General features: G+C 34.0%; 1 protein-coding gene and 1 pseudogene across 1 annotated transcript; both read left to right on the forward strand.

The window, feature by feature from the left end:
* Positions 1–2,148: 2,148 nt before the first annotated feature.
* Positions 2,149–2,553, forward strand: LOC113866639 (uncharacterized mitochondrial protein AtMg00810-like). Its single transcript, XM_027501455.1, has 2 exons — positions 2,149–2,368; positions 2,423–2,553. The coding sequence occupies exons 1-2, from the start codon at positions 2,149–2,151 to the stop codon at positions 2,551–2,553; spliced, it is 351 nt and encodes a 116-aa protein (XP_027357256.1).
* Positions 2,554–20,235: 17,682 nt separating this feature from the next.
* On the forward strand, positions 20,236–23,484 carry LOC113867843 (annotated as a pseudogene).
* Positions 23,485–24,591: the final 1,107 nt, after the last annotated feature.

Genomic DNA, 24,591 nt, shown 5'->3' on the forward strand with positions numbered 1-24,591 from the left:
TCTGAGAAATTGGACGGTAAGCACTACTCCTCCTAGGCTTCTCACATTGAACTTTGGCTTGTTCGACAGGGTTATGAGACACATATCACCCAAACAGCAGATGATGTCCCGGAGGCCGACCGTCCTCTCTGGAAAAAGGTTGACACTCAACTGTGTTGCATCATTCGAGCCACCATTCACTCATCTCTTCGTGATGTCTTTCGCACTCACAAAACTTGCAAGGCTGTTTGGACACAAGCCCAACAACTCTTTACAAACAATTCTCGGTGACTCTACCAAGTTTGTGAAGACCTCATGACTGTCCTTAGTGCCCAGAAAATTAAGGATTCTATGTCGGCCTATCTTGGCTTGGTATCAACCCTTCTTTGTGAGTTCAACGAATTGTTTCCTCCTGCTGCCACTCCAGATGTAGAACTTGACAATCGCAAGAATTTTTTCATGTCCTTGGCTTTATACGGTCTGCCCCCAGAATATTCTCATGTTCGTGATCAGATCTTGGGGAGCCTTACAGAAGCTACTATGGATAGTACTTGGGCGACCCTCCTCCGTGTGCCCCCCAAATCCTCCTCTGAGCCTTTGTTTCCCATTCCTATTGACTCTTTGGCTTTGGTTTCTCGCACACCAACCAACCTTCACAGCGCAAGGGCGGCAAAGGACGTCCCTGGTGTGATCATTGCCACCGCTCGGGACACACAATTGATAAGTGCTGGACTCTGCATGGTCAACCTCCTCGCACTGCCCAGGTGGCCCAGAGTTCTGTGTCTTCTTCATCCACTTCTGCTTCGACATTGGCTCTGGATCCATATCTATCACCTTCTTATGACGATTTTCTGAAATGGTATGATGATCGTCAGGCCTCCGGTTCTACTGCTGCTGTTGCACACACTGGTAATTCCTTCGTTGGTCTTTCTCACTCTTCAGGCCCTTGGGTCCTTGACTCTGGGGCCACCGATCACATCATTGGTAATAAATCCCTTTTTTCTTCTCTTTCTACTTCTGGTTATTTACCTTCTGTCACCATGGAAAATGGGTCTCAAACTCAATCCCAAGGTGTTGGTAATGTTCATCCTCTTCCTTCTCTTTCTATTAACAATGTCCTTTATGTCCCTAGGGCACCCTTTAATTTATTGTCCATTAGTCAACTTACTAGGTCTCTTGATTGTGTCATATCTTTTACCAAAAATTATGTTTCCCTGCAGGACCAAATTACGGGGAGGACGATTGGCTCCAGATGTGAGTCTCATGGTCTCTATTAGCTCAACAAGCCTTCTCTTGTTGGTTCAGCAGAAGCGTCTCCACTTCTGATTCATGCTCAATTAGGACATCCATGTCTTGATAAGTTGAAGCAGCTATACCCTAGTCTTTCTAAGTCAGAGTCTTTGTCTTGTGAGTCATGTCAATTAGGCAAACATGTTCGTCATTCTTTTTCTAGTCGCATTATGAGTCGGGCTTCGTCCCCTTTTGTTTTAGTTCATTCAGATGTTTGGGCTACATTAGGATCTAGGTATTTTGTCACTTTTATAGATGATTTTTCCTGTTGTACTTAGTTATACTTAAGGAAAGAACGTTATGAAATGTTTCAATTTTTCAGTCTTTTTTTTAATGAAATAAAAAATTAATTTGGTATCCCTATTCGAACTTTACAAAGTGATAATTTGGTATCCCTGGATATTAAGAATGCTTTCTTACATGGTGATTTGCTAGAGGAAGTCTATATGGAGCAACCGCCTTGCTTTGTTGCTCAGGGGGAGTCCTTTGGTCTTGTATGTCGATTGTGAAAATCCTTATATGGCCTCAAGCAGTCACCCAGAGCATGGTTCAGCAGATTCACTACGTGATTCAACAGTTTGGCATGCCTCGAAATGAGACTAACCATTCTGTCTTCTATCGTCACTCTCCTACCGGTTGCATCTATTTGGTCGTTTATGTTGATGACATTGTCATCACAAGTAGTGACCATCAAGACATTGTACAGGTGAAGCAACATCTCTTCAAACATTTTCAGACAAAGGATCTTGGCAAACTCAAATATTTTTTGGGAATAGAAGTAGCACAGTCCAAAAGTGGATCATCATTTCCCAATGGAAATATGCAATGGATATTTTGGAAGAAACAACAATGTTAACTTCCAAGCCAGTCGACACTCCCATGGATCCCAATGTCAAGCTCCTGCTAAATCAGGGGGAGCCTCTTCTAGATCCTGAAAGATACAGACAATTAGTAGGAAAGTTGAACTACCTCACTGTTACCTGTCTAGATATCTTATTTGCAGTTAGTGTAGTAAGTCAATTCCTCAACTCTCCATGTAAGGAACATTGGGATGCAGTGATTCGCATTGTTCGATACATCAAAGGAGCTCTAGGAAAGGGTCTTTTGTATGAAGGCAAAGAACACACTTGAGTTGTGGGATATTCTGATGTAGATTGGGCAAGATCTCCCATAGATAGAAGGTCCACCTTTGGATTCTGTATATTTGTCAGAGATAACCTTGTCTCTTGGAAAAGTAAGAAGCAGAATGTTGTAGCCCGGTCGAGTGCGGAAGCGGAGTATTGAGCTTATATGGCTCAAATAGTTGCTTTTGGAATTAAAGTTCGGAGAGGTCACATATATGTCACTTATATATGATAATCAAGCCGCTATGCATATTGCCTCAAATCCAGTATTTCATGAGAGGACAAAACACATTGAAGTTGATTGTCACTTTGTTAGAGAGAAAGTCATGTCTGGAGAAATATCTACTAGTTTTGTCAATTCTCATGACCAACTAGCAGACATCTTTACTAAGTCATTAAGGGGTCCTCGGATTAACTACATATGTAACAAGCTTGGTGCATATGACCTATATGCTCCAGCTTGAGGGGGAGTATTAGAATCTATTAGAATCTTGTAAATATAGTAACTGTATATTTTGTAATTATTTACTCTTCTCTATAAATTGGAATAACTCTGTTGTGCCCTAAACACACAGATTCAATATTTTCTCTCTCAACAGCCACAAAAGGGCTATAAGCAAGCGTAAAAAATGATGCAAAAATGAGAACAAAAAGGGAGAAGGAAAAGCTTTAGAGAGGAAAAAGGGGAACTAGAGGGAATACAGGGCTGTGGGAAGGGAGAAGTGTTATGAGAAAGGGAAAGAAGAGCTGCAGGAGAGGGAGACATGGCTAGTGGGTTGGGAAGTTACGGGAGGAGGAAAGAGAAGGGAAGAGAAAGGAAAAAGGGGGAAGGGGAGAGTTTCACCAATTTTCAATAAATTTTTAAATAAAAAAGGTTCACGTAGGACATCTCTGTTAGGTTATATAAGAGAGCTAATGGAAAGGACAAACTAAGAAGAAAAAAAAAACAATACTTTGATGATGAAAATGAATAAAAATAAAAGTTAGAGGACGAAAGCGAATTTTACCCTAAAGTTAAAAGATGAAAAGAACAATTTTGTTTATTTTTTTATTATTAAAAAAATAAAGTTGACGAGAACTCTTAAAAATGTTGAAGAGGACGTATTGCAAATCATAATGATCATATCTACAATTTCAATTTTGAGAGTGAGAACTCCACAATCTCCACAATGGAGTGATGTGAGCAAAACAACAACAAAAGAGGGATGATGAAGAAAATAAGCAGTGAAGAAACTACAGAAAAGAAAAGAACAACGATTCAAAAAATCAAAGAATTCTACTCTTGTCCTTGTTTGCACCAAATCATTATTGGTTCCTTAAAAGATATGACTTCAATTGTTTATGGTTGACTATTTCTTGGCTAGGTTGCTGAAGACTATGCATTGTCAAGAGTGTAAGAGTCTATAAGGTTATTAATCATGATCATTCAATTTCTCTTCAGTTAATTTATACTCATGTTAAGTAATTCATTACCTATGTTGATTAACAATATTGCTTGTGACTCGGCTGATGCAACTGAAGATTTTTGTCAATTTTATTTTTTTAATAACAAAAAATAAGTTTTGTTAACTTTAAATTTGAGAGTTGAGTTTAAGCATTCACAAATAGAAAATTTTTATAAAAAAAGTACATAGTTATTGTATTGACATAACAAAAATATTCTAATAAATTTTTTTTGAAAATACATTATTTTAATAATTTATTTTTAATTTTGCCTTATTTTGAAAAAAAAAAACTGTTATTACATTTTGCCATATTATGTTCAAGTATGATTTGTCATATCAATTATAATATAAGATTTTCTTTTCTTGACATTTTGTCATATTATATTTAGTAGCGTGTTTGCCTATTAGTTGAAGAGTTTCAAAATTAATTTAGCCTCTCCGGTTCTTTCGAATTTTTCACTAAATCTTCCTAGAGTAAGTTATAGTCTCTGTGCTCTTGATGTCAACACAGTTCCCTCCTTCCATCCCTATAGTAACTACGCATGATGCAACAATCAAATGCTACATACTAATCACTCTTAAAAGACTCAATTGCATTCATTTTGATTCTTGTCCAAATCATCCATGGAAACACCATCCCAATACTTTAAAATTTTAAAATAAATAAATATTATTTGTTGGCATAATCATTAGGCTATACCTGTTTATAGAAGATTTTTGTATCAATATTTAGTAGAATCTATTAGCACAATTTTAGCAATTATATCAATCAAAATATCCTTGTACAATTTTCTATTTTAGAGGCTTTACTAGTGTATATATATTCAGATTGTATCATCGTATAGGTTATTATGCAATAAACAAAACAAGGTTTTCCTTCCATATGTTGTGCATCTTTCCGGCTAACATAGTGTCCAGAGCTTAGGTTCTAGAATCCCTTCCTGTTCTCATTTTTTTTTTCTTTTTTCTATGGCCTCTATCTACTATATCCCCATTCTGTTTATCTGTTTTCTATTCTCATGGAGAAATCTAATGTCCCAACATCCATTATAACTACTTTGAATGGCTCCAACTATAACCTTTGGGTTCAAGGAATGAAAAGCTTCTTGATAGGTCGCAAGCTTTGGCGTATAATTACTAGAGATATTACTAAGCCCACTAAAGCCAAAGATGAGACTGATACCAAATTTGCATACTGTCTTGATGATTGGGATAGTAAAAATCATCAAATCATTAAGTGGTTATGCAGTACCTCTATCCCATCAATTCACGTTCAATTTGTTGAATACAATTTTGCAAAAGCAATCTAGGATTTCTTGGCTAAAAGTATCAAACCATTGGATTGGCTCACTACTATTAATTGTGTACAACACTTCTCAATCTCAAGCAAGACTCTGGTCAATCAGTGAATGATTTTCTTGCTCAAGTGCAATCGATTTGGAATCAAATATCTCAGCCCAAAAATAGTGAAGATATGAAGAGAATGAAATAGCTTGCAAATTGACTGCTTTTATTGAATTCAAAGTGGCTAATATATAGCCTTTACAACTTAACAGAAAGCTAAAAAATAGCTATTACATGATACACGAACATTTAAATGAAAACAGAAACTTAGATATTTAAACAATAAAATTGAAACTCCTAAGTTATAGCAGCAATATCAGGAAGTTGAACTTCCCGTCGTAACGATATTTCATGTTGTAACAGTATGGATCTTATCATTCCCTCCCTTAAACTAACTGCAGTATGCACTATGTAGTTAGTTTACGTCGTTGAGGTCAAACATTCCCATCATCTTTCTCAGCTTCTCGAATGCCTCAAGTTTCAAAGCTTTAGTCATCAAATCTGCAATCTGCTCCTTAGTTCCACAATACACCAATTTGACTTCTTCATCTTTTGCAAGATCTCTTAAAAAATGAAAACGTACTCTGATATGCTTGCTCCTTCCGTGCATTACTGGATTTTTTGAAAGTTTGATTGTTGAGCTATTATCACACATGATGAGAGTGCTGGTTTCTTGAACATGATTTAAGTTTTTTAATATCCTTTTCATCCACACAGCTTGATATGCACAAGTAGAAGCAGCAATAAACTCTGCTTCAGTGGTTGAGAGAGCAACAATTGGTTGTTTCTTAGACATCCACGACACTGCTCCCGAACTCAATAAAAAAACATAACCGGATGTACTTTTAGAATCTTCTTCATCTCCTGCATAATCAGAATCTGTGAAAGCAAGCAAGTCTTCTCCCTCTCCCTTCTTGTAGAAAATTCCAAAGCCAGCAATTCCATTTAAGTACCTTAATATTCTTTTGGCATCTTGTAAGTGTAATTGAGTTGGTTTTGACATATACTTGCTAATTAAGCTTACATTGAACATTATATTTGGCCTTGTAGCGGTAAGGTACATTAAACTTCCAATAATTTGCTTAAAATAAGTATCATCCACAGCTGTACCATTAACATCTTTATTAATCTTAAAACCTGGAACAATTGGACTTCTCACAGGTTTGCTCTCAGACATGTCAAACTTCTTCAAGATATCAGTGGCATATTTTCTTTGACACATGAAAATCCCTTCTAGTTTTTGCAGCACTTCTATGCCAAGAAAGAATCTCATCTTCCCTAATTCAGTCATGTCAAAAGCTTGCATCATAGACTTCTTGAACTCAATCATCATGCCTACATCATCACCGGTATAAATCAAATCGTCAACATAAATGCTAACGATTAATATGTTGCCTCTAATGCTTCTTTTGATGAATAAGGTTTGTTCATTTGGACATTTTTGGAATCTTCTTTCATGAAATGGGACTCTATGCAACTAAACCACGCCCTTGGTGCTTGCCTTAGGCCGTACAAGGCTTTGTGCAGTTTGTAAACCTTGTGCTCCTTTCCTTTCTTTACATATCCTTTTGGTTGCTTAATGTACACGTCTTCGCTCAATTCTCTATGAAGGAATGCAGATTTGACATCCAATTGAAAAATTTCCCATTCTCTGCATGCTGCAAGTGCCACAATCATCCTTAATGTATCCATTAGTGCAACTGGGGCAAATACCTCATAAAAATCAACTCCGTGTTGTTGAGAATACCCCTTAGCCACTAGCCGTGCTTTATATTTATCAACTTCACCCAGCTCATTCAATTTTGTCTTAAAAATCTATTTCACTCCAATTGCTTTTGCTCCAGTTGGCAGGTTCATGAGCTCCTAGGTTTGGTTCTTTTCAATTGAGTTTATTTCGCTGTCCATAGCCTTTCTCCATTTCTCATGCTTGATAGCTTTCTCAAACAGGGTTGGATCATTACTTATATTGTCTTGTACCATGTAGGACTTCGCTTCTTCTTCACTTAGCCCCTCACCACTCACAAAACCTTCCATCCAAAATGGTGTCCTTGTCCCTCTCTTTTCAATCAAATTTTCTTGTGAACTCTCTACTTCATTCCTAGCCGTGCTAACCCTTACACTGTTCCTATTATCCTCAACGCCATTATTGAACTCCATTTCTTCCTCTAATCCATCAGTATTTATCTCACCTCCATGTTTCTCATCACTACTACTGAAACCATCATCATCTCACACTAGATCTGCTTCTATTTGTTCTTTATAATTAGGTCCCCACTCCCAACTCTTTTCTTCCTCAAATATTACATCCTTACTAATTACAATCCTCTTTGTCTTAGGGTTGAATAGACGATAACCCTTTGACTCATTACTCATGCTCAACAAAATACAAGGAAAGCTCTTATCATCAAGTTTACCTCGCTTTGCCTCTAGTATGTGCACATGTGCTATGCAACCCCAAACTCGAAGATGTTCAACTGACGGTTTGACGCCACTCCAGGCTTCTTGAGGAGTGATGTTTGTCATAGCAAGTGTTGGACATCGATTCAGTAAGTAGAATGTTCAATTCATAGCTTCAGCCCAAAATTTTTTGGGAACCTTTTTAGTAGAAAGCATGCAGCGTACCATGTTCATCACTGTTCTATTTTTCCGTTCTGCTACTCCGTTTTGGTGTGGCGTGTATGCTGTGGTAAGTTGCCTCTTTATTCCTTCTTTTTCACAAAATAATTTGAAATTAAGAGAGTTAAACTCTCCTCCCCTGTCTGTCTGCAGACACTTGATGGGTGCATCTGCTTCCTTTTCCACCAATTTCTTGTAAGTTTTGAAACACTCCAAAGCTTCTAATTTTTCAAAGAGCAAATAGACCCAACTCTTGTGACTGTAATCATCAATGAAGCATAAGAGATATTTTTTTTTCGCTATTTGAGATTGGCTCTATTGGTCAACAAATGTCTGCATGTATGAGTTCTAAGACTTTACTAGCATGCCATTCACTTTTCTTAGGGATAGGATTGCAGTGTTGTTTACCAGTAAAACAATGTTCACAAGGGACATTGGAGGCTTATAGTTGAGGTAGTTCACATACCATTTTCTTTGTTTGCAGTGTCTTCAATCCTTTGTAGCTTAAGTGACCATACCTTTGATGCCAAAGGTAAGTGGGATCAGGGGAAGTATGCAAACATTCTTCAACGGGAATAGTGGTGTTGGCGCTTTCGTTCAGAAGGATAAACATACGATTAACACTCATCTTTGTATGAGCAATCAGGCCTTTGCATGGATGGTAGATATTGCATATCCCATTTTTTATGAGAATGGCAAGACCCTTTTCCTGTAACTGCCCCACACTCAACAAATTGTTTCGAAGCTCAGGCACATAATATACATCTTGAACAAGAAAGGTCGTGCCATTAAACATTAATCTAACACTACCTTTTCCTGCTATAGACATTCGAGAGTTATTTCCACACTTAACAGAATGCTTATATCCTTCTACCATGTGTAAGAAAAGTCCCTTGTCTCCGCACATATGATTAGAACATCCTGAGTCTAAGAATCATGCATCATTCCTTTTTACTTCAGTTTCTTTTCCAAAAGCCATTAAAAGGAGCTCTTCTTCTTCTTCCAATTCTGTATAATTGGATTCTTTGTTCCATTTTGGACATTCGTACTGAAAATGCCCTAAATTATGGCACTTAAAACACTCCATAGTGGACTTTGAGAAGGACTGCCTCCCTCTTCTACGTCCTCTTCCTCGTCCTCGACTGCTTTCCACCTTGAGGGCTTGTTCACTACCTCGGCTGACTCTTTTAAACTTTTGTTTATGAACCACTAAAGAGCTTTGAAGCTCATCAATGGACAATTTTTCTGTGTCATTTGACTCGTCGATTGAAACCACTACATAAGTGAATATCTTCGTCAATGTTCAAAGAATTTTTTGCACTACCTTCGAGTCAGGTATATCCTCTCCATTACTTTTCATTTTGTTAGCCACTGCCATCACTCTGGCAAAGTATTCGGTAATGGTTTCTGTTTCTTTCATTTCAAGCACCTCGAACTCCCTTCTCAAAAAATTAAGCAGCGACCTTTTCACACGATCATTACCCCCAAATTTTCACTTTAGGGAATCCCAAACAATCTTGGAAGTGCGTCTATCCATGACTTGTTCGAAGATTGATCTATCAATGGCCCTGAAAAGATAATGCTTGACTTTGTGATCCTTTGTTTTGGTTGTTTTCAACTGCTCCAATTCTGCATTAGTCAATGTTGCCGCATCACTAGGCTCCTCGAAACTATCTTCAATCAAGCTCCATAGACCCTTGGCACGAAGGAGATTCTCCATCAACTCTCTCCAATGATCATAATGAAGACCATCAAAATGAGGAATTTTTGCTGAAAACTTTTTGTCGCTCATATTTGAACTTTATGTTCCTTATACGTCGCTCATCTTTGAACTTTATGTTCCTTATAGCTAAGCTGCAGCTTAGTTATATGTATCAGGCCCAGTAGGGGCTCTGATACTAGTTTGAAGAGAATGAAATAACTTGCAAATTAACTGCTTTTATTGAATTCAAAGTGGCTAATATATAGCCTTTACAACTTAACAGAAAGCTAAAAAATAGCTATTACGTGATACACGAACGTTTAAACTAAAACAGAAACTTAGATATTTAAACAATAAAATTGAAACTTCTAAGTTATAGCAGCAATAGCAGCAAGTTGAACTTCACGTCATAACGATACTCCACGTCGTAACAGTATGGATCTTATCAAGATCATCTTCATCTCATTCAGGTTCTCATGCCTCTCTGACCAGAGTATGAAGCTGTTCAAGCCTCTCTACTACATCAACAGCCACTTCTATCTTGGATGCTGCCATTCAGGAAATTATTTTTGAAGAAACTCGCCTTAATCTGGATAAAGCTCCTCCATTTACTACAACTTTTGCAACTACTCGATCCACACATCAGAAACCAAGCAATCAATTTTGTTAGAATTGCAATAAAAATGGTCATAAATTTTCTACTTGTCCTATTGTAGAATGCAGATATCGTCATGATTTTGGCCATATTCTTAAACACTGCCCACACGACCTCCAAGACCAAAAGTCAGATTCTCAAAATTCAAGATTGTCCCAAAGGCTGGACCTTCGTCCATCTCTACTGCTTCTACAGAGAGTTTTACTACCTGCACTATGAGTGATCTTGAAGCTTTACTTAAACATGTTATCTCTTCCAATACCTCTACTACCATGTCTGCTACTTCGGTTAACTCTCCTTGGCTCTTTGACTCTGCATGTTGTAATCATATGACAACTAATATTAAGCTCTTGCCCTTTGCCACACCTGCCTCTTCCTTGGCCCCCCATCCATATAGCCAACGACACCATAATGAACATCACTCATACTGGCCATATATCTACATCCAATCTCAGTCTTCTTGACACATATTATATCCCCAACTTGATACTCTATCTTATCTCTGTTGGTCAGTTGTGTGAATGCGGGCTAAATGTGATATTTTCTCCTTTTGGTGTCCAGGTACAGGATCGACACACGAAACAAATTCTTAGGACCGGTTGCAGGGTGGGTCGGTTATTTGAGCTTCAATTCCTCCATCTTCCATAAAAATGTGTGACTGCAGCTGTCACCTCCATTCACCAATGGCACCTTCAACTTGGTCATGCCTCAGCTAGTAAAATTCAGCATTTAGTTTTCGTGGTTTGTTAGGATCTACAAAGTTTGAGTCTTTTGAATGTGTCAATTGTAAACTTGCAAAACAACCTGCATTATCCTTTCCAAATAGTAATTCTACTTCAGACAGTTTTTTTGGTCTCATTCATTCTGACATTTGGAATCTTTCTCCTATTTCTTCAATAAATGATTTTCATTACTTTGTCTTGTTTGTTGATGACTGTTCTCTCTATACATGGATCTACTTTCTGAAACATCAATCTGAGTTATCTCAAGTTTATATTAACTTCGCAAATATGTTTAAAACTCATTTCTCTAGCACAATTAAAACTCTTCGTACTGACAATGCAAGGGAATATCGCGATTCTTCTTTTCTTCAATTTCTCAATCAGTAAGGAACTATTATTCAACACTCTTATCCTTACACCTCATAACAAAATGGTTGAGCTGAACGCAAGCATACATATCCTTGACTCTATTCATGCTTTTCTCCCCTCTACCTTGTGTATAGAAAAATTTTGGGGAGAAGCTGCTCTTAATGTTGTGTACACTATCAATTGTCTTCCTACCTTGGTGCTTCAAAATTTGTTTTTTTTGAAAAATTATTTGGTAAGCCCCCTGACTATTCCATCCTTAAACCCTTCGGATATGCTTGTTTTGTTCTCTTATAACATCATGGGCATAAAAAATTGGAACCTCGTGCTCGTTTATGTTACTTTCTTGGTTATAGCATTGAACACAAAGGTTTTTGTTGTTGGGATCCTATTTCTAACAAATTGCGCATCTCTCGCCATGTTACTTTCTAGGAAAACTTTCCTCTCTATCCAAATTTCATCACTCTCTTAACACCACAACTCAATTTTTTACTAATTCTTCTATTGAGTTATTTTTCAATTCTGATCCAAGTACCTCTGATGTGCTTGAAATCGGACCTCCCCCACCCGCTTTTATTGATCCTGTTCCAACTATTGATCCTGCACCTACTCCTTATCATTTTACTCAGGTAAGAGAAACTCCTCATTATCTTACTGATTATCACCGCTATTTTGCTATTGCAATCTGCATGAGCCCTCCTTTTATTGTGAGGCTAGTACTAACCCTCTTTGGCAGCAAGCTATGATTGAAGAAATCCAAGCTTTAGATAAACCCATACTTGGGACTTAGTTGATCTTCCACCCAACCAAACCCCTATTGGCTGCAAATGGATTTATAAAATCAAAACTCGTTCTGATGGGACTGTTGAGTGTTACAAAGCTCGCTTAGTAGCAAAAGGATATACTCAAGAGTATGGGATAGACTATGACAAAACCTTTGCTCCAGTGGCTCGAGTAACGTTTGTCTGTAGTCTTTTAGCTATTGGTGCAGTTCATAATGGAAGCTTTATCAAATTGATGTCAAAAACAACTTTTTTTATGGTGATTTACTAGAAGAGGTCTATATGCATGCTCCTCTAGGTTATCATTCTCCTCATAAGGTTTGTAAGCTTCGTCACATCTTATATGGTTTAAAACAAGCTCCCAGAGCTTGGTTTGTCAAATTCAGCTCTATTATTACACAATTTGGCTTTATTTCAAGTCCACATGATTTTGCCTTATTTCATCGATGAAGTAAAGGTGGCATTGTACTGCTATTACTTTATGTTGATGACATAATAATAACTGGAGATGATGAGTCTGGAATGTTAGAATTACAGTGTTCTCTCAATCATCATTTTGAAATGAAAGATCTTGGTTCTCTAAGCTATTTGTGGGTATTGAATTTTCGCAAAATTCTAAAGGCTATTATCTCTTACAAGCAAAGTATGCTTCAAACTTACTTTCTTGAGCTAGTATCACATATAGCAAAACTGAATTAACCCCTTGGAACTCAATTGCAAACTTACACCACTTGATGACACTCCTCTTGATGATCCCACCTTGTATAGACAACTTGTTGGTAGTTTTGTTTACCTTACTGTTACTTGGCCTGATATTGCATATGCGGTTCATGTAATTAGTAACTTTATGACTGCTCCTCGCTCATCCTGTAACACCTTAAATTTAATTTTAATTATATAATAATTTCGCAAATTGAATTCATATAAGATTTTGAAATAAGTGAAGGGTTACAAATTAATATCACATAACTGCTACAGGATTAGTTCAATTACAACAAATTTCAAAATAAAATCTAAATCCTATAGCAGTCCATTCGTCCCTTCACTGAGTCTGGTGCTGATTGTCTTGATTTTCTGAAAAATGAATGTAAGGGTGAGTACTCTACACTACCAAAACATACAATTAAGCATAGAGACTCACCTTCAGCACATTTCCAATACATCAAACAATTACAGGCACAGACAACATTATTACATCTAAAAGCACAAATCGTGAACTCATGCATACCCACACCAGCCACACTCACATTGACACTGTGATCACAAATTTACACTATGAATGGTTGCCGGTTACCCCCATCTCACAGATACCACGTGGGCAGTCACGGGTCGCTCAGCAAAGGTAATGCTCAGAGGTCTAGTCAGGAAGAGAGTGTGTGGCCTGTGGTGCACCCGTTCCATAGTCGGTGTCACCACCACTCCCTCTTCCCCAAGCTATTTCTACTGTCCTCATCTCTCACACCCCCAGTGTATCGCTGAACCATTCACAGCACATTACAATGGCGTTGCACGCCCCCAGTCACACACATTTCAATATACGACACATAGCCCACATTTAACAGTTACGGCACTAGGCCCACATTTTATTTTCACAGCACGCACAACACATAGCTCACAATTTATTCAAGACACACGGCCCCTAGCCTATTTTCATTCATATTACACGGCCCTCGGGCTCACATTTTCACACAATATTCATTCAACTATATGGCACGAGTGCCCATACCCATTTACAACATCCAGTACATAATTCACATCACATATCTCAGCAATTTCCTATATTCTAACTCAGCCACATCACAACATTCCATATAATAACAGCAAATTACACATAAAAGAGTAGGGTAGAGTCTCCCTTACTTCGAATCGAAGACCCACGCTCAAAGTCGACCACGAGAATGTTCCCCACACAGATCACAGCCTAAATACATGGGAGAATTCCATGAGAACCCCAGAAATCACCCAAAATCAGAGAAAGGAAAGGAAAACTGAAACTCTAACCATTTAAAACTCACCTCCAAGCGTTTCCTACACAAATCTGAGCTCCAATCTCGCTCCCGAACCGCTTTGGAAGCAAATAATCAGTGGACAAGGGTTCTGGGTCGAGAGAATTGAAGAGATTTGGGAGAGAATTTAAGAAATGAATCTCAAATCCTAAACTCCTTTTTAAAACACCTCTGATCGCGACACTCTCGCTACAGCGAGATATTCTCGCTGCAAAAAACCAGAGAAAACCGCACTCTGGTTTCTGCAGAATCTCGCTACAGCGAGACCCTCTCGTTGCAACGAGACCGCACCCAGAAATGCGCTCCAGACTGTCACTCTCTCACTACAGTGAGAAGGCGACAGTTCTGGTCCTTCTTCCCAGAGCCCTCTCGCTACAGTGAGAATTCCCTCGCTGCAGTGAGAACAACCCAGTCTCTTGCCCTGCACTCAGCCTAACCAGTCATACATACACATAAATACCTATATATACATACATACACACATGAATATACATTTAGATATATATAATTATCAAAATTAATATTACAAAATTCAGGGCGTTACACATCCCATTTTTCTGCAGTGCTTTAGATTCTCTGATACATTAAAAGAACTCTTTTTCATGGTTGACACTTCTGTGCTAATTCCTCTTTGGTCTTATTTGGATACTTTGATGCTAATTGGGCTGGTGATCCAACGGATCATCGGTCCACAACGGGTTATTATTTCTTCTTGGGCAGTTCTCTTGTTTCTTGGCATAGTAAAAAATAAATTGTTATTGCCTACTCTAACACATAATCTGAATATCATGCTCTTGTTGATGCTACCTCTGAATTACTTTGGTTATGATGGTTATTAGCTGATACGAGCGTCACACATCCTTCCGCCGCTACGCTTCACTATGACAATAAAAGTGTTATATGTTTTTTATAAGCGAACAAAGCACATTGAAATAGATTGCCACTTTGTTCGTCAATATGTTACTCATGGCACCATTCAATTGATTCCTGTCTTCTCTGCCAACCAAACAGCTGATATCTTCACCAAAGCTCATCTACCTGCTTGCGTCCAGAATCTCCTAAGCAAACTCAACTTGAGTTTGAAAGGGGATGTTAGTGTAATCCTTAGGCTATACCTATTTATAGAAGATTTTTGTATCAATATTTAGCAGAATCTATTAGCACAATTTTAGCAATCATATCAATCAAAATATACTTATACAGTTTCATATTTTAGAAGCTTTACTGGTGTATACATAAAAAAATAATAAATCAAATATTAATAAATAAGAAATTAAATATTTACAACTATAATAAAATAAGAACAAATCTAAAGAAAAAAGAAACAAATTCCAGCATTCAAAATTAGAATAATCATGAAATTTTATTAGAGTTACTTCTGAAACTTGATTATATACTCTCATCTAAGATTTTGTAGTCACAAATTATATATAAAAATTAATAAATATTTTTTAACAAAATCTTCTATAATATTAAATTAAATGAAGATAAATTTTTTTATTAGTCTTCCTTACTGGCTTCTTAAGTTTGTAAGGACAACTTGACTCAACGAGATAATGACAGCTTTGAAATTGGGAATCCCTTTGTTTCAGAAACAGAAACATGATTCCCTTCAATTAATTTTAAAGAGTTGATGCAGTCTTCGCCGTTTCCTTTATGCATATGAATCCCTTCCACACGTCGACGACTTCATGTTTAGATTATTGAGCGATGCTAAATGATATTTTCTGAGAAAATGTTACCCAAATGATGTTTCGGAAAATAGTATTGTTACATCATTATTCTAAGTTAGAATTAATTTTGTTTTCAAAACCACATGCTTATAGAATTTGATTATTTTAAATGTTAATTTTGTTACGGGCTTCATTGTTTGATTATTGTTTTTTAAAACACTACAGAAAAATGTGTGCGATTGTTTTTCACTCCTCGTTTCAAAAGTTTTTTTCAAAATTTGATTTTAAAAACACAAAAGCAGAAACATGTTAAAGATGTTTTCATCTTCCGTATTAAAATCACACAACCGGACGGTAAATAAGTAACTTTCAACTAGTTTTATTAAACATAGCGTAATTCACATGTATAGATCGTTATATTTTACTATAAAGTATAATGGTGCTTTTGTAATCAAAATATGCTGAACGATGCTTTATTTAAAATAAGGGTTGTTAGTTTTATCACTGTTAATACTCCTCGACACTTTTATCCTTTTCCAATTGTTACTTTAAACTGTTTATTCATTGCACCATATTCATGTCAAACCATTACCCTTTACTGATTTACCTCAAATGTTGTAATAAGCTTCAACAATAAAATGAGAACAAGGTAAACACTATTTTTTTTTTTTATTGTTATATATTTTAGTGAACTTGTATATAAGTTCTTGTAAAAAAGAAGAGAAATATAATAATTTTTTTTTATAAGTTAAAAACAATATACTTCTTCAAGTTTTAGAGAAATTAAAAGAGTTTGCTTCTAAAAATTAGACGAGTATAAGTTAATTTTAATTTATGAAATGAGTTTCATTAATTGTTTAGATTATTTTTCTTCATTTACAAGTTTACCCAATATAAGGTCTGTGTCAAAAATTCGAAATTCTCACAAGTATGAACAATTCATTGAGCTTTCTTTTAAAGAGTTGTATTATTACATCTATTGGAAAATGAGAAGCTCTTCGCTACTTCTGTCCTTAAGACATAGGGTTAGATAAAAAATTTAGTTATACATGTCTAATTTATAACTAATTTAAATGAATTTTAAAAATTTGAATGCATATTAAACTTATTTTTTTTGTTCACAATAGTTTTTTCAAATCCTATTTATATTTTAAATATACTTTCTAAAAGTAATTTTTTCTTTATTTATCCAAATTCATACTATATGGAAGCATTATCTCATATCTTGTCTTATTAAATCTTCATTCTATTTTTGGTAAAAAAAATTTATAACTATATTTTATAACTAATATTTTTTTACTAACCTCGATTCTTATAATTAAAATTAACTATTTAAAATAAATTTTTTTAATAATATATAATTGTTATATTAAAGATATAAAGATATAAAAATTATTTTAAAATTAGTTAACATTATTTTTATATTAAAATTTATCTTTTTATTTTTTTAAAATATTGTAACAGTTTTTAATATTATTTCTTTTTATAGATTTTAACTAAAATTTTATTATCAACTTTTTTAAAAAAATAAGTCAAAAAATAATAAATATTTTATAAAATTTTCTATAAAATATAATATAATTAATAAATATTACTAAAATATTTTTAAAACATACTAATTTAATGCAGTGATACAACTGAACAATTAAACTTACATTTATATATTAAAAATTATTTTTACCTTAAAAATTAAACTTAAAAAAACTAATTTAACATGAAGTATTGGATCTAAAGTTATTTTCGACCAAAATCATATTTAAAATTAGTTTTAAATCAAATCTAAATTTTGAAATTAATTAAAAAAATAAATTAGTTTGAAATTATAATCGTATGATTGAATTTAAAATAAATTTAAATTAATTTTGTGCTAATCTAATCCAGGTAGAGGCCTACTAAAGCATTTATATAGAAAAGCTTTTATCACTAAAAGTACCAATAAAAAAAATTACAAATTTACTATAATTTTATACATTTGCTTGTATTCACAAATTTACAATAAAATTATTTCACTACAAATAATTTTTTATAAAATAAATTATAAAAAAAATTCTTTACAATTTTTAAATGAAAAAAATTGCCAACCGTTCGTCTCATTCATAACTACACAGGTAGAATAATTGTGATGTAAAAACTCATTGAATTTGGATGAATTGTGTTGATATTTTGTTTTCTCCTCAAATTCCACACGTTACTAAACCCTCTTTTCTAACTACCTATGCATGTAAAGTCTTAAGATCCGTGTTTGTAGGTCTCTAAGACCAACCATGCAGTTTTCTTCAAACAACCAATAGATAGATAGTCATGTAAAGTCTATTTCACGTCTTTTCTTTTCTTTTTTCCTTTGCTCCAAAAGACTAAAGCACACATTTTTCTTTAAATTTTTTTGAATAACAAATAAGATTGATATGTAATTTGGACAGACATGAATGCCACAAAAGATAACCGATGATACCAACGACATGTCTCAATTTTATATATTACTTTTCCGTCTAAATGAATTGAGATTTATAACCAATGAAAGAAATTTTATATCTAATGACAAAATATGTAACTTTGCAAAGTTTATTTATTAAACATGTCAAACAAAAGGCATTTTAAAAGTTTATTTAGTTTAAAGAGGTTTGATATATATAGGTAATCTCAATAGTATTTTAAGCTTAATAAATTAGTGTATAATAATAATAACAATAATAATAATTGTTGTTATTATTATTATTATTATTATTAAGTTAATATTCATATTATTAAATATTTTTTTATAAATTAGTTTTTATACTTAAAATTATTTTTATATTTTAGTTTTTATATGAGTGTTTTGTTACATTTTAATCATGACTATTATAACACTGTTAATTATATAATGAATCAAAATATAACAAAATACTTGTATAGAGATTAAAATTATTTTTTTAAGTATAAAAAATAATTTATAAATAAATGTCAACTATAAAGATCAAATATATATTTTAACTAATTATATTTTTTTAAAAGAATACATAATATTAAACTTGATTGAAAAAGTACATGTATTATAACTCAAACTTGTCTCTATAATTCACTTGTATAAAGATTAGAACGTGAGTTTTGTTGTAAAAAAAATATTAATTTGTAAATAAATATCAATTATGGTGATCATATGTATTTAACCAATTGTAATTTTTAAAAGAATACATAATACCAAACTTGGTTGAAAAACACTACATATACTATAACTCAAACTTGTTTTTAAAGAACTCTTGATTTTCAACTAATAAAAACATAAATATGCTAATTAACACCTAAATTTAATTGATAAAATTTTTTTACCTATTAAAAAAATCTTATTGTAAACTATACTTTTAAATATGCTCGTAAGTTGAGGCAAGTTCTTAAAAAAGTTAGAGCATACCATAAAACATAGTTGATATTTAGAAAACAAGTGGGGTTCAAGCCGTAAATTCAAAACTCAAGTAGACCAAACACACACATTATAAAATCTAACTCAACTTGGGTAGTTTGCACCCCTACTTGTCGGTGTTGTAGTAATTTATTAAAGGCATTCTAGGATCAACCATATATAATAAATTTTATTTTCAATTTTATCTTATTAGTCAAGCTATATTTTTAGTGTGAAGATATTACAAGCCACTTTTAATTTAACACTAGTTTTCTTTTTTATTTGTCTTGTTCTTATCGTATTTATTTATTATTTGTGAAAGTTTATTGATAGTGAATGAAACATGTGAAGACTGGGTTTAAGATAATAACACGTAATTAAAATATTTTTTCTTAGTATTGGTATACTCTTTCTTTAAATCTATATTTAATTATAATTTGCATTTCTATATTTTAATTCATGTGTAATTTTTTTTAATTTTAATTACACACATTTAATTTTTATAGTTTTTTAATTATTTAAATTAAATTTTTTTACCTTAAAATCTTGTCTACTAATTAATAAAAGTATAATAGAGGTATAACACATCATTAATCTAGATAAATTAGTAAAAATGAATAGAATATTTACATAATAATAATAAACAACATGCATAAATATAATGCTTTTTTTCTTTTATTTAATTATGATACATATTTTTTTTTTTTGTATGAATCTTTACAAATCAATGATATATTACATTTTAATGATTATTATATGAAAGTTTGGAGTGGGAAGTTTAATTTGAATAATTAGAAAAATTAAATATAAGTAATTAAAATTAGAGAGTTTAAAATTGAATATAACTTAAATATGCGGACTAAAAATCAATTAAGCTTAAAATATAAATTTGGTTTTAATTTAATAAAAGAATTTTAAATAAAGCAATAAATAAATCTGAGTCGGATAAATAAGCAGAGTTCATCAATTCTCTTTTGTCACACTCGCGTTGTACCCGACCATTATCGTGGGGCACAACAAAAAGTAACGGTTTATTAAATTTGACTTGAAAGCTCGACTTTGACAATTGATCCAGCACAAGAGCTTCCAAGAAATTCATGAGTGAAATGGAGTGTGTGTTTGTGTGTATATAAGTGAAGTGATTCCACACCCATTATCCAAAAGCATGAATACTCACAATATCTGTTCTGTTTTTCTAAACATGGGAAGATACCTACGTCCTGCCTTTGTGCTACTTTTGCTGTTAGCTCTAATTATTGCACAAATTCAGTTATGTCTGTGTGCAAATTCACCCGTTGCCTGCATAGGAAAAGAGAGAGAAGCTCTTCTCAAATTCAAAGCCTCCTTCGCCTCTGATCCATCAAACAGGCTTTCCTCGTGGAAAGGTATTGATTGTTGCCAGTGGGAGGGAATAGCCTGCGACAATGTGACTCGACATGTTGTCAAACTTGATCTCCGAAATCCTTGTTCGCCTCCAGAGGAGTGCTACACTCATGGCCCATTTTCCACAGAAGCTCCAAATGTTGATTCAAGTCTACTGCAGTTGGAATACTTAACATATTTGGACCTCAGCGGAAATCATTTCAATTGGAGTCAAATACCAATGTTTTTCGGCTCTATGCAACGTCTCAGGTACCTTTCTCTCTCTGACTCTTATTTTGGTGGCAGGATTCCGAGCAGCCTGGGAAATCTCAAGGACCTGATACTTGATCTCAGTTGGAATTTATTAGAAGCCAGTGACATCAATTGGATCTCTCAACTCGAGTCATTGGAACACCTTGACATGAGTGGTGTTTACCTTGGGGACGCACACAAACTGTTTCCAATACTTAACACGCTTCCTTCCTTGTTACGTATTTACTTGCATGATTGTGGTCTTCACAGTTCACTCATGTCTTTTGTCAATCTCACTAAAGTTCAAGTTCTTGACCTTTGGGGAAATCAACTTACACTTCCACTTCTCTATGGTTTTCAAAACATGACATCCCTTGTCCACCTTGATTTTTCAGGGAATCAGTTCGATGGATCAATTCCTGATGCTTTTAGAAACTTGGCTTCCATTCAATTCCTTTACCTTTCTGACACCAATATAACTTCAATTCCATCCTGGTTTTCCAACTTCAACAAACTTGTGCATCTTGATCTTTCAATGAATATGCTCCGTGGTCCAATTTCTGAGGCATTTCGAAACATGACTTCCATTCAATCCCTCCAACTTTCGTCTAACGGTTTCACTTCAATCCCATCATGGTTTCTTGAGTTGAAGAGCCTTATCCATATTGATCTTTGTCAAAATGAACTCACTCTGATGGAATGTTCTCTTTCATCAATTCTCAAAAGCATGTGTCATTTAAAAAGTTTATATTTAGCAGAAAACAAGCTTCGAGGGGAATCATTTGGACAAGGCGAATTATCTGGATGCATTAAGTATGATTTGGAAGAACTGTATTTAAATGATAATGAATTCAGTGATCACTTGCCAACTTGGTTAGGACAACTTGAAAATTTAAAGGATCTTCATCTCAGTTCAAATTCTTTTCACGGGACAATTCCCTTCTCTCTAGGAAAATTATCGAAGTTAAAATATCTATATCTATCTAACAATAAGTTGGATGAGACTCTTCCTCAAAGTCTAGGGAACCTTGTAAATCTCCAATGTCTTGATCTTTCAAACAATTCTTTTATCGGTCCTATTCCTCTCAGTTTCAATCAACTTATAAATCTTCAAAGCTTGGACATTTCATCAAATAAGTTAGACAGAATCATTCTTGTGGAAAAAGAGTGGTCTTCAATCATGTCTCAATTAGAGTTTTTGAATCTCTCAAATAACCAAATCAATGGTTCACTTCCAAGAAATATTGGCCATATAATGCCTAATTTGCGGAGCTTGATTCTCGAAAGTAACCACATAAGTGGCTCAATACCAATCTCTCTATGCCAAACTATGATAGGCTACCTTGAGCTTTCAAAAAACAACTTATCTGGTGAAATTCCGAATTGTTGGAACCATAATCTATTTCACTTGAACCTTGCCAATAATCAAATCAATGGTTCACTTTCAGAAAACATTGGCCATATAATGCCCCAATTGACAAATTTGTTACTTGGAAATAATCTCATAACTGGTTCAATACCAACCTCTTTGTGCCAAATGGAGTTGGTCAACCTTGACCTTTCAAAGAACAACTTATCAGGAGAAATTCCAAATTGTTGGAAGGATAATAATATATGGGAAGAAATAAATTTGTCATCAAACAAACTATCAGGTGTGTTTCCAAGTTCATTCTGAAATCTTTCTTCATTATTATGGTTGCATTTGAATAATAACAGTCTTCAAGGGGAGCTTCCAATGCCTTTGAGAAATTTGAAACAATTGTTACTTTTAGATCTTGGTGAGAATCAATTTTCTGGGAGCATACCATCATGGAACACAAACATTTTTCCTTCATTACAAATTCTTAGATTGTGAAAAAACATGCTTAATGGTAAAATTCCTTCCCAACTATGCCAACTCACAAGCCTACAAATTTTGGATCTTTCTTGTAACAATTTGGAAGGTTTCATACCTTGGTGCATAGGCAATCTCACTGGAATGACTCTAAACATACCATCAAACCAAACAGATGGAGAATTGGCTCACATGTTTCTTGGTATAGTGGTTCCTGAACCTGAATGGTATAAAGAGGATGTCAAAGAAATTGTAAAAGGAACAGAACTTGATTACATCAAAATCTTGAAGTTAGTAGTGAACATGGACTTGTCAAAAAATAATTTGATTGGATCCATTCCCAATGGAATAACTTGTCTCACTGGATTGCATGGTTTGAATTTGTCAAACAATCATTTGAAAGGAGAGGTCCCTAAGATGATAGGGAATATGAAATCATTGGAATCTTTCGATGTCTCACATAACCTCCTTTCTGGCACAATTCCAAATAGCATGTCTGCTTTGACTTCACTCGGTCATTTAAACTTATCATACAATAATTTTTCAGGACCTATTCCCAAAGATAATCAATTTTTAACTTTGGGTGACCCATCTATTTATGTTGGTAACTCGTATCTTTGTGGATCTCCACTTCCAAAAAAGTGCCCTGGTGATGGTCTGAATATAGCCCCTGAAAGCAAAGGTAATGCAGATGATGATGGCAACAAAGATAAGGTAGAAAGAATATGGTTCTTCTTTGTCATAGCAATTGGCTTTGCAACTGGTTTCTGGGGAGTGATTGGTTTCTTATTGTTCAAGAAGAGTTTTAGATATGCTTACTTTAAATGGGTGGATGAGAAGGCAGATGATATTTATGTTACAATGGTAATTAAGATGGCAAAGCTGAAGAAGTTAATGGTGTTGAGAAATTGTATTCGTGGGTGATTATTGTTTCTTTTCTTTTTTCTTTCTTAAAATGTTTCTAGTTGAATAAGGTTTATGTTTGTTGGCTTTTATTTTCTCTGCACGTATATTTTTAATTGAAAGTATGTTGTTTGGCTTTTCTACATATATAAATTTGCTTAAATTTGTATGAAACAGCTTAAGATTTCAAGTTTTAGCATTCATATATATATATATATATATATATATATATATATATATGATATTGAAAAATCTCTTTAAATAAAAGTTCAGATAAATCTTCCATTGATAATGGTTAATATTGAAAAAATTGATATAATTATTAAAGTGTAAAATAATAAGTAATTCATACAATATCATAAATGGATTGTATTATACTCTAAGCAACTTATTGGTTGTAAGCATACTAAAAGCATAATTTTTTTAATATATAATCCACAAAAGATACAAAATTTAATTATTTTAAATTGTGTTTCACTGCTTAAGCATGCAAAGGTAAAACATCTAGTATTTTGCTCATTAATAACGTCATCCATGTAAAAAATATAGCCAAGAGTTTGATGCCACCAATATTAGAAAGAAAAAAAGTGAATGAATGTAATATATCAGAAAAATACACAAGCCCATCTGAAATTGTGTAAAAACAACTTTTATTCACTGTTGCAGGCTCACGTTAGAATTTTAGGATATAGGTTCTATCTAATATTTGAGGAGAAAAATAAATGTGGTGTCACACAATTTAAATTTAAAATCTTCTTGTTTATATACTTTTAGTTTGATTCTATGCCACCTATATTAAACTCTATTCCTTAAAACACTCTAAATATGATACTATATCACAAGTTCATCAATAAACCAAAGACAATCTCTTAAATACTATTAGCCTATCAGCATGTATTTTGTCCGAACAAACTTAGGATACCATAAAAGTAAAACTTCCAAATAAAAAATTTCAATCAACCATCCTACTTTAAATGATTTGATACTACTATTTTTTAGTTCTTTAAAAATAATTTTTAAATGACTAATTTCATGTCATTCTTGATTAAATGTGCACTCACCTGCATGACCGAAGAGTAAATTTTTTTGAATATACTCTTCAGTCATGCTGGTGACCGAAGAGTAAATTCAAAAAAATGTGTGCTTTAGTCTTTGCACAC

The sequence above is a fragment of the Abrus precatorius genome, unplaced genomic scaffold (genome assembly GCF_003935025.1).
Source record: "Abrus precatorius isolate BTA unplaced genomic scaffold, Abrus_2018 Scaffold5, whole genome shotgun sequence".
NCBI lineage: Eukaryota > Viridiplantae > Streptophyta > Magnoliopsida > Fabales > Fabaceae > Abrus > Abrus precatorius.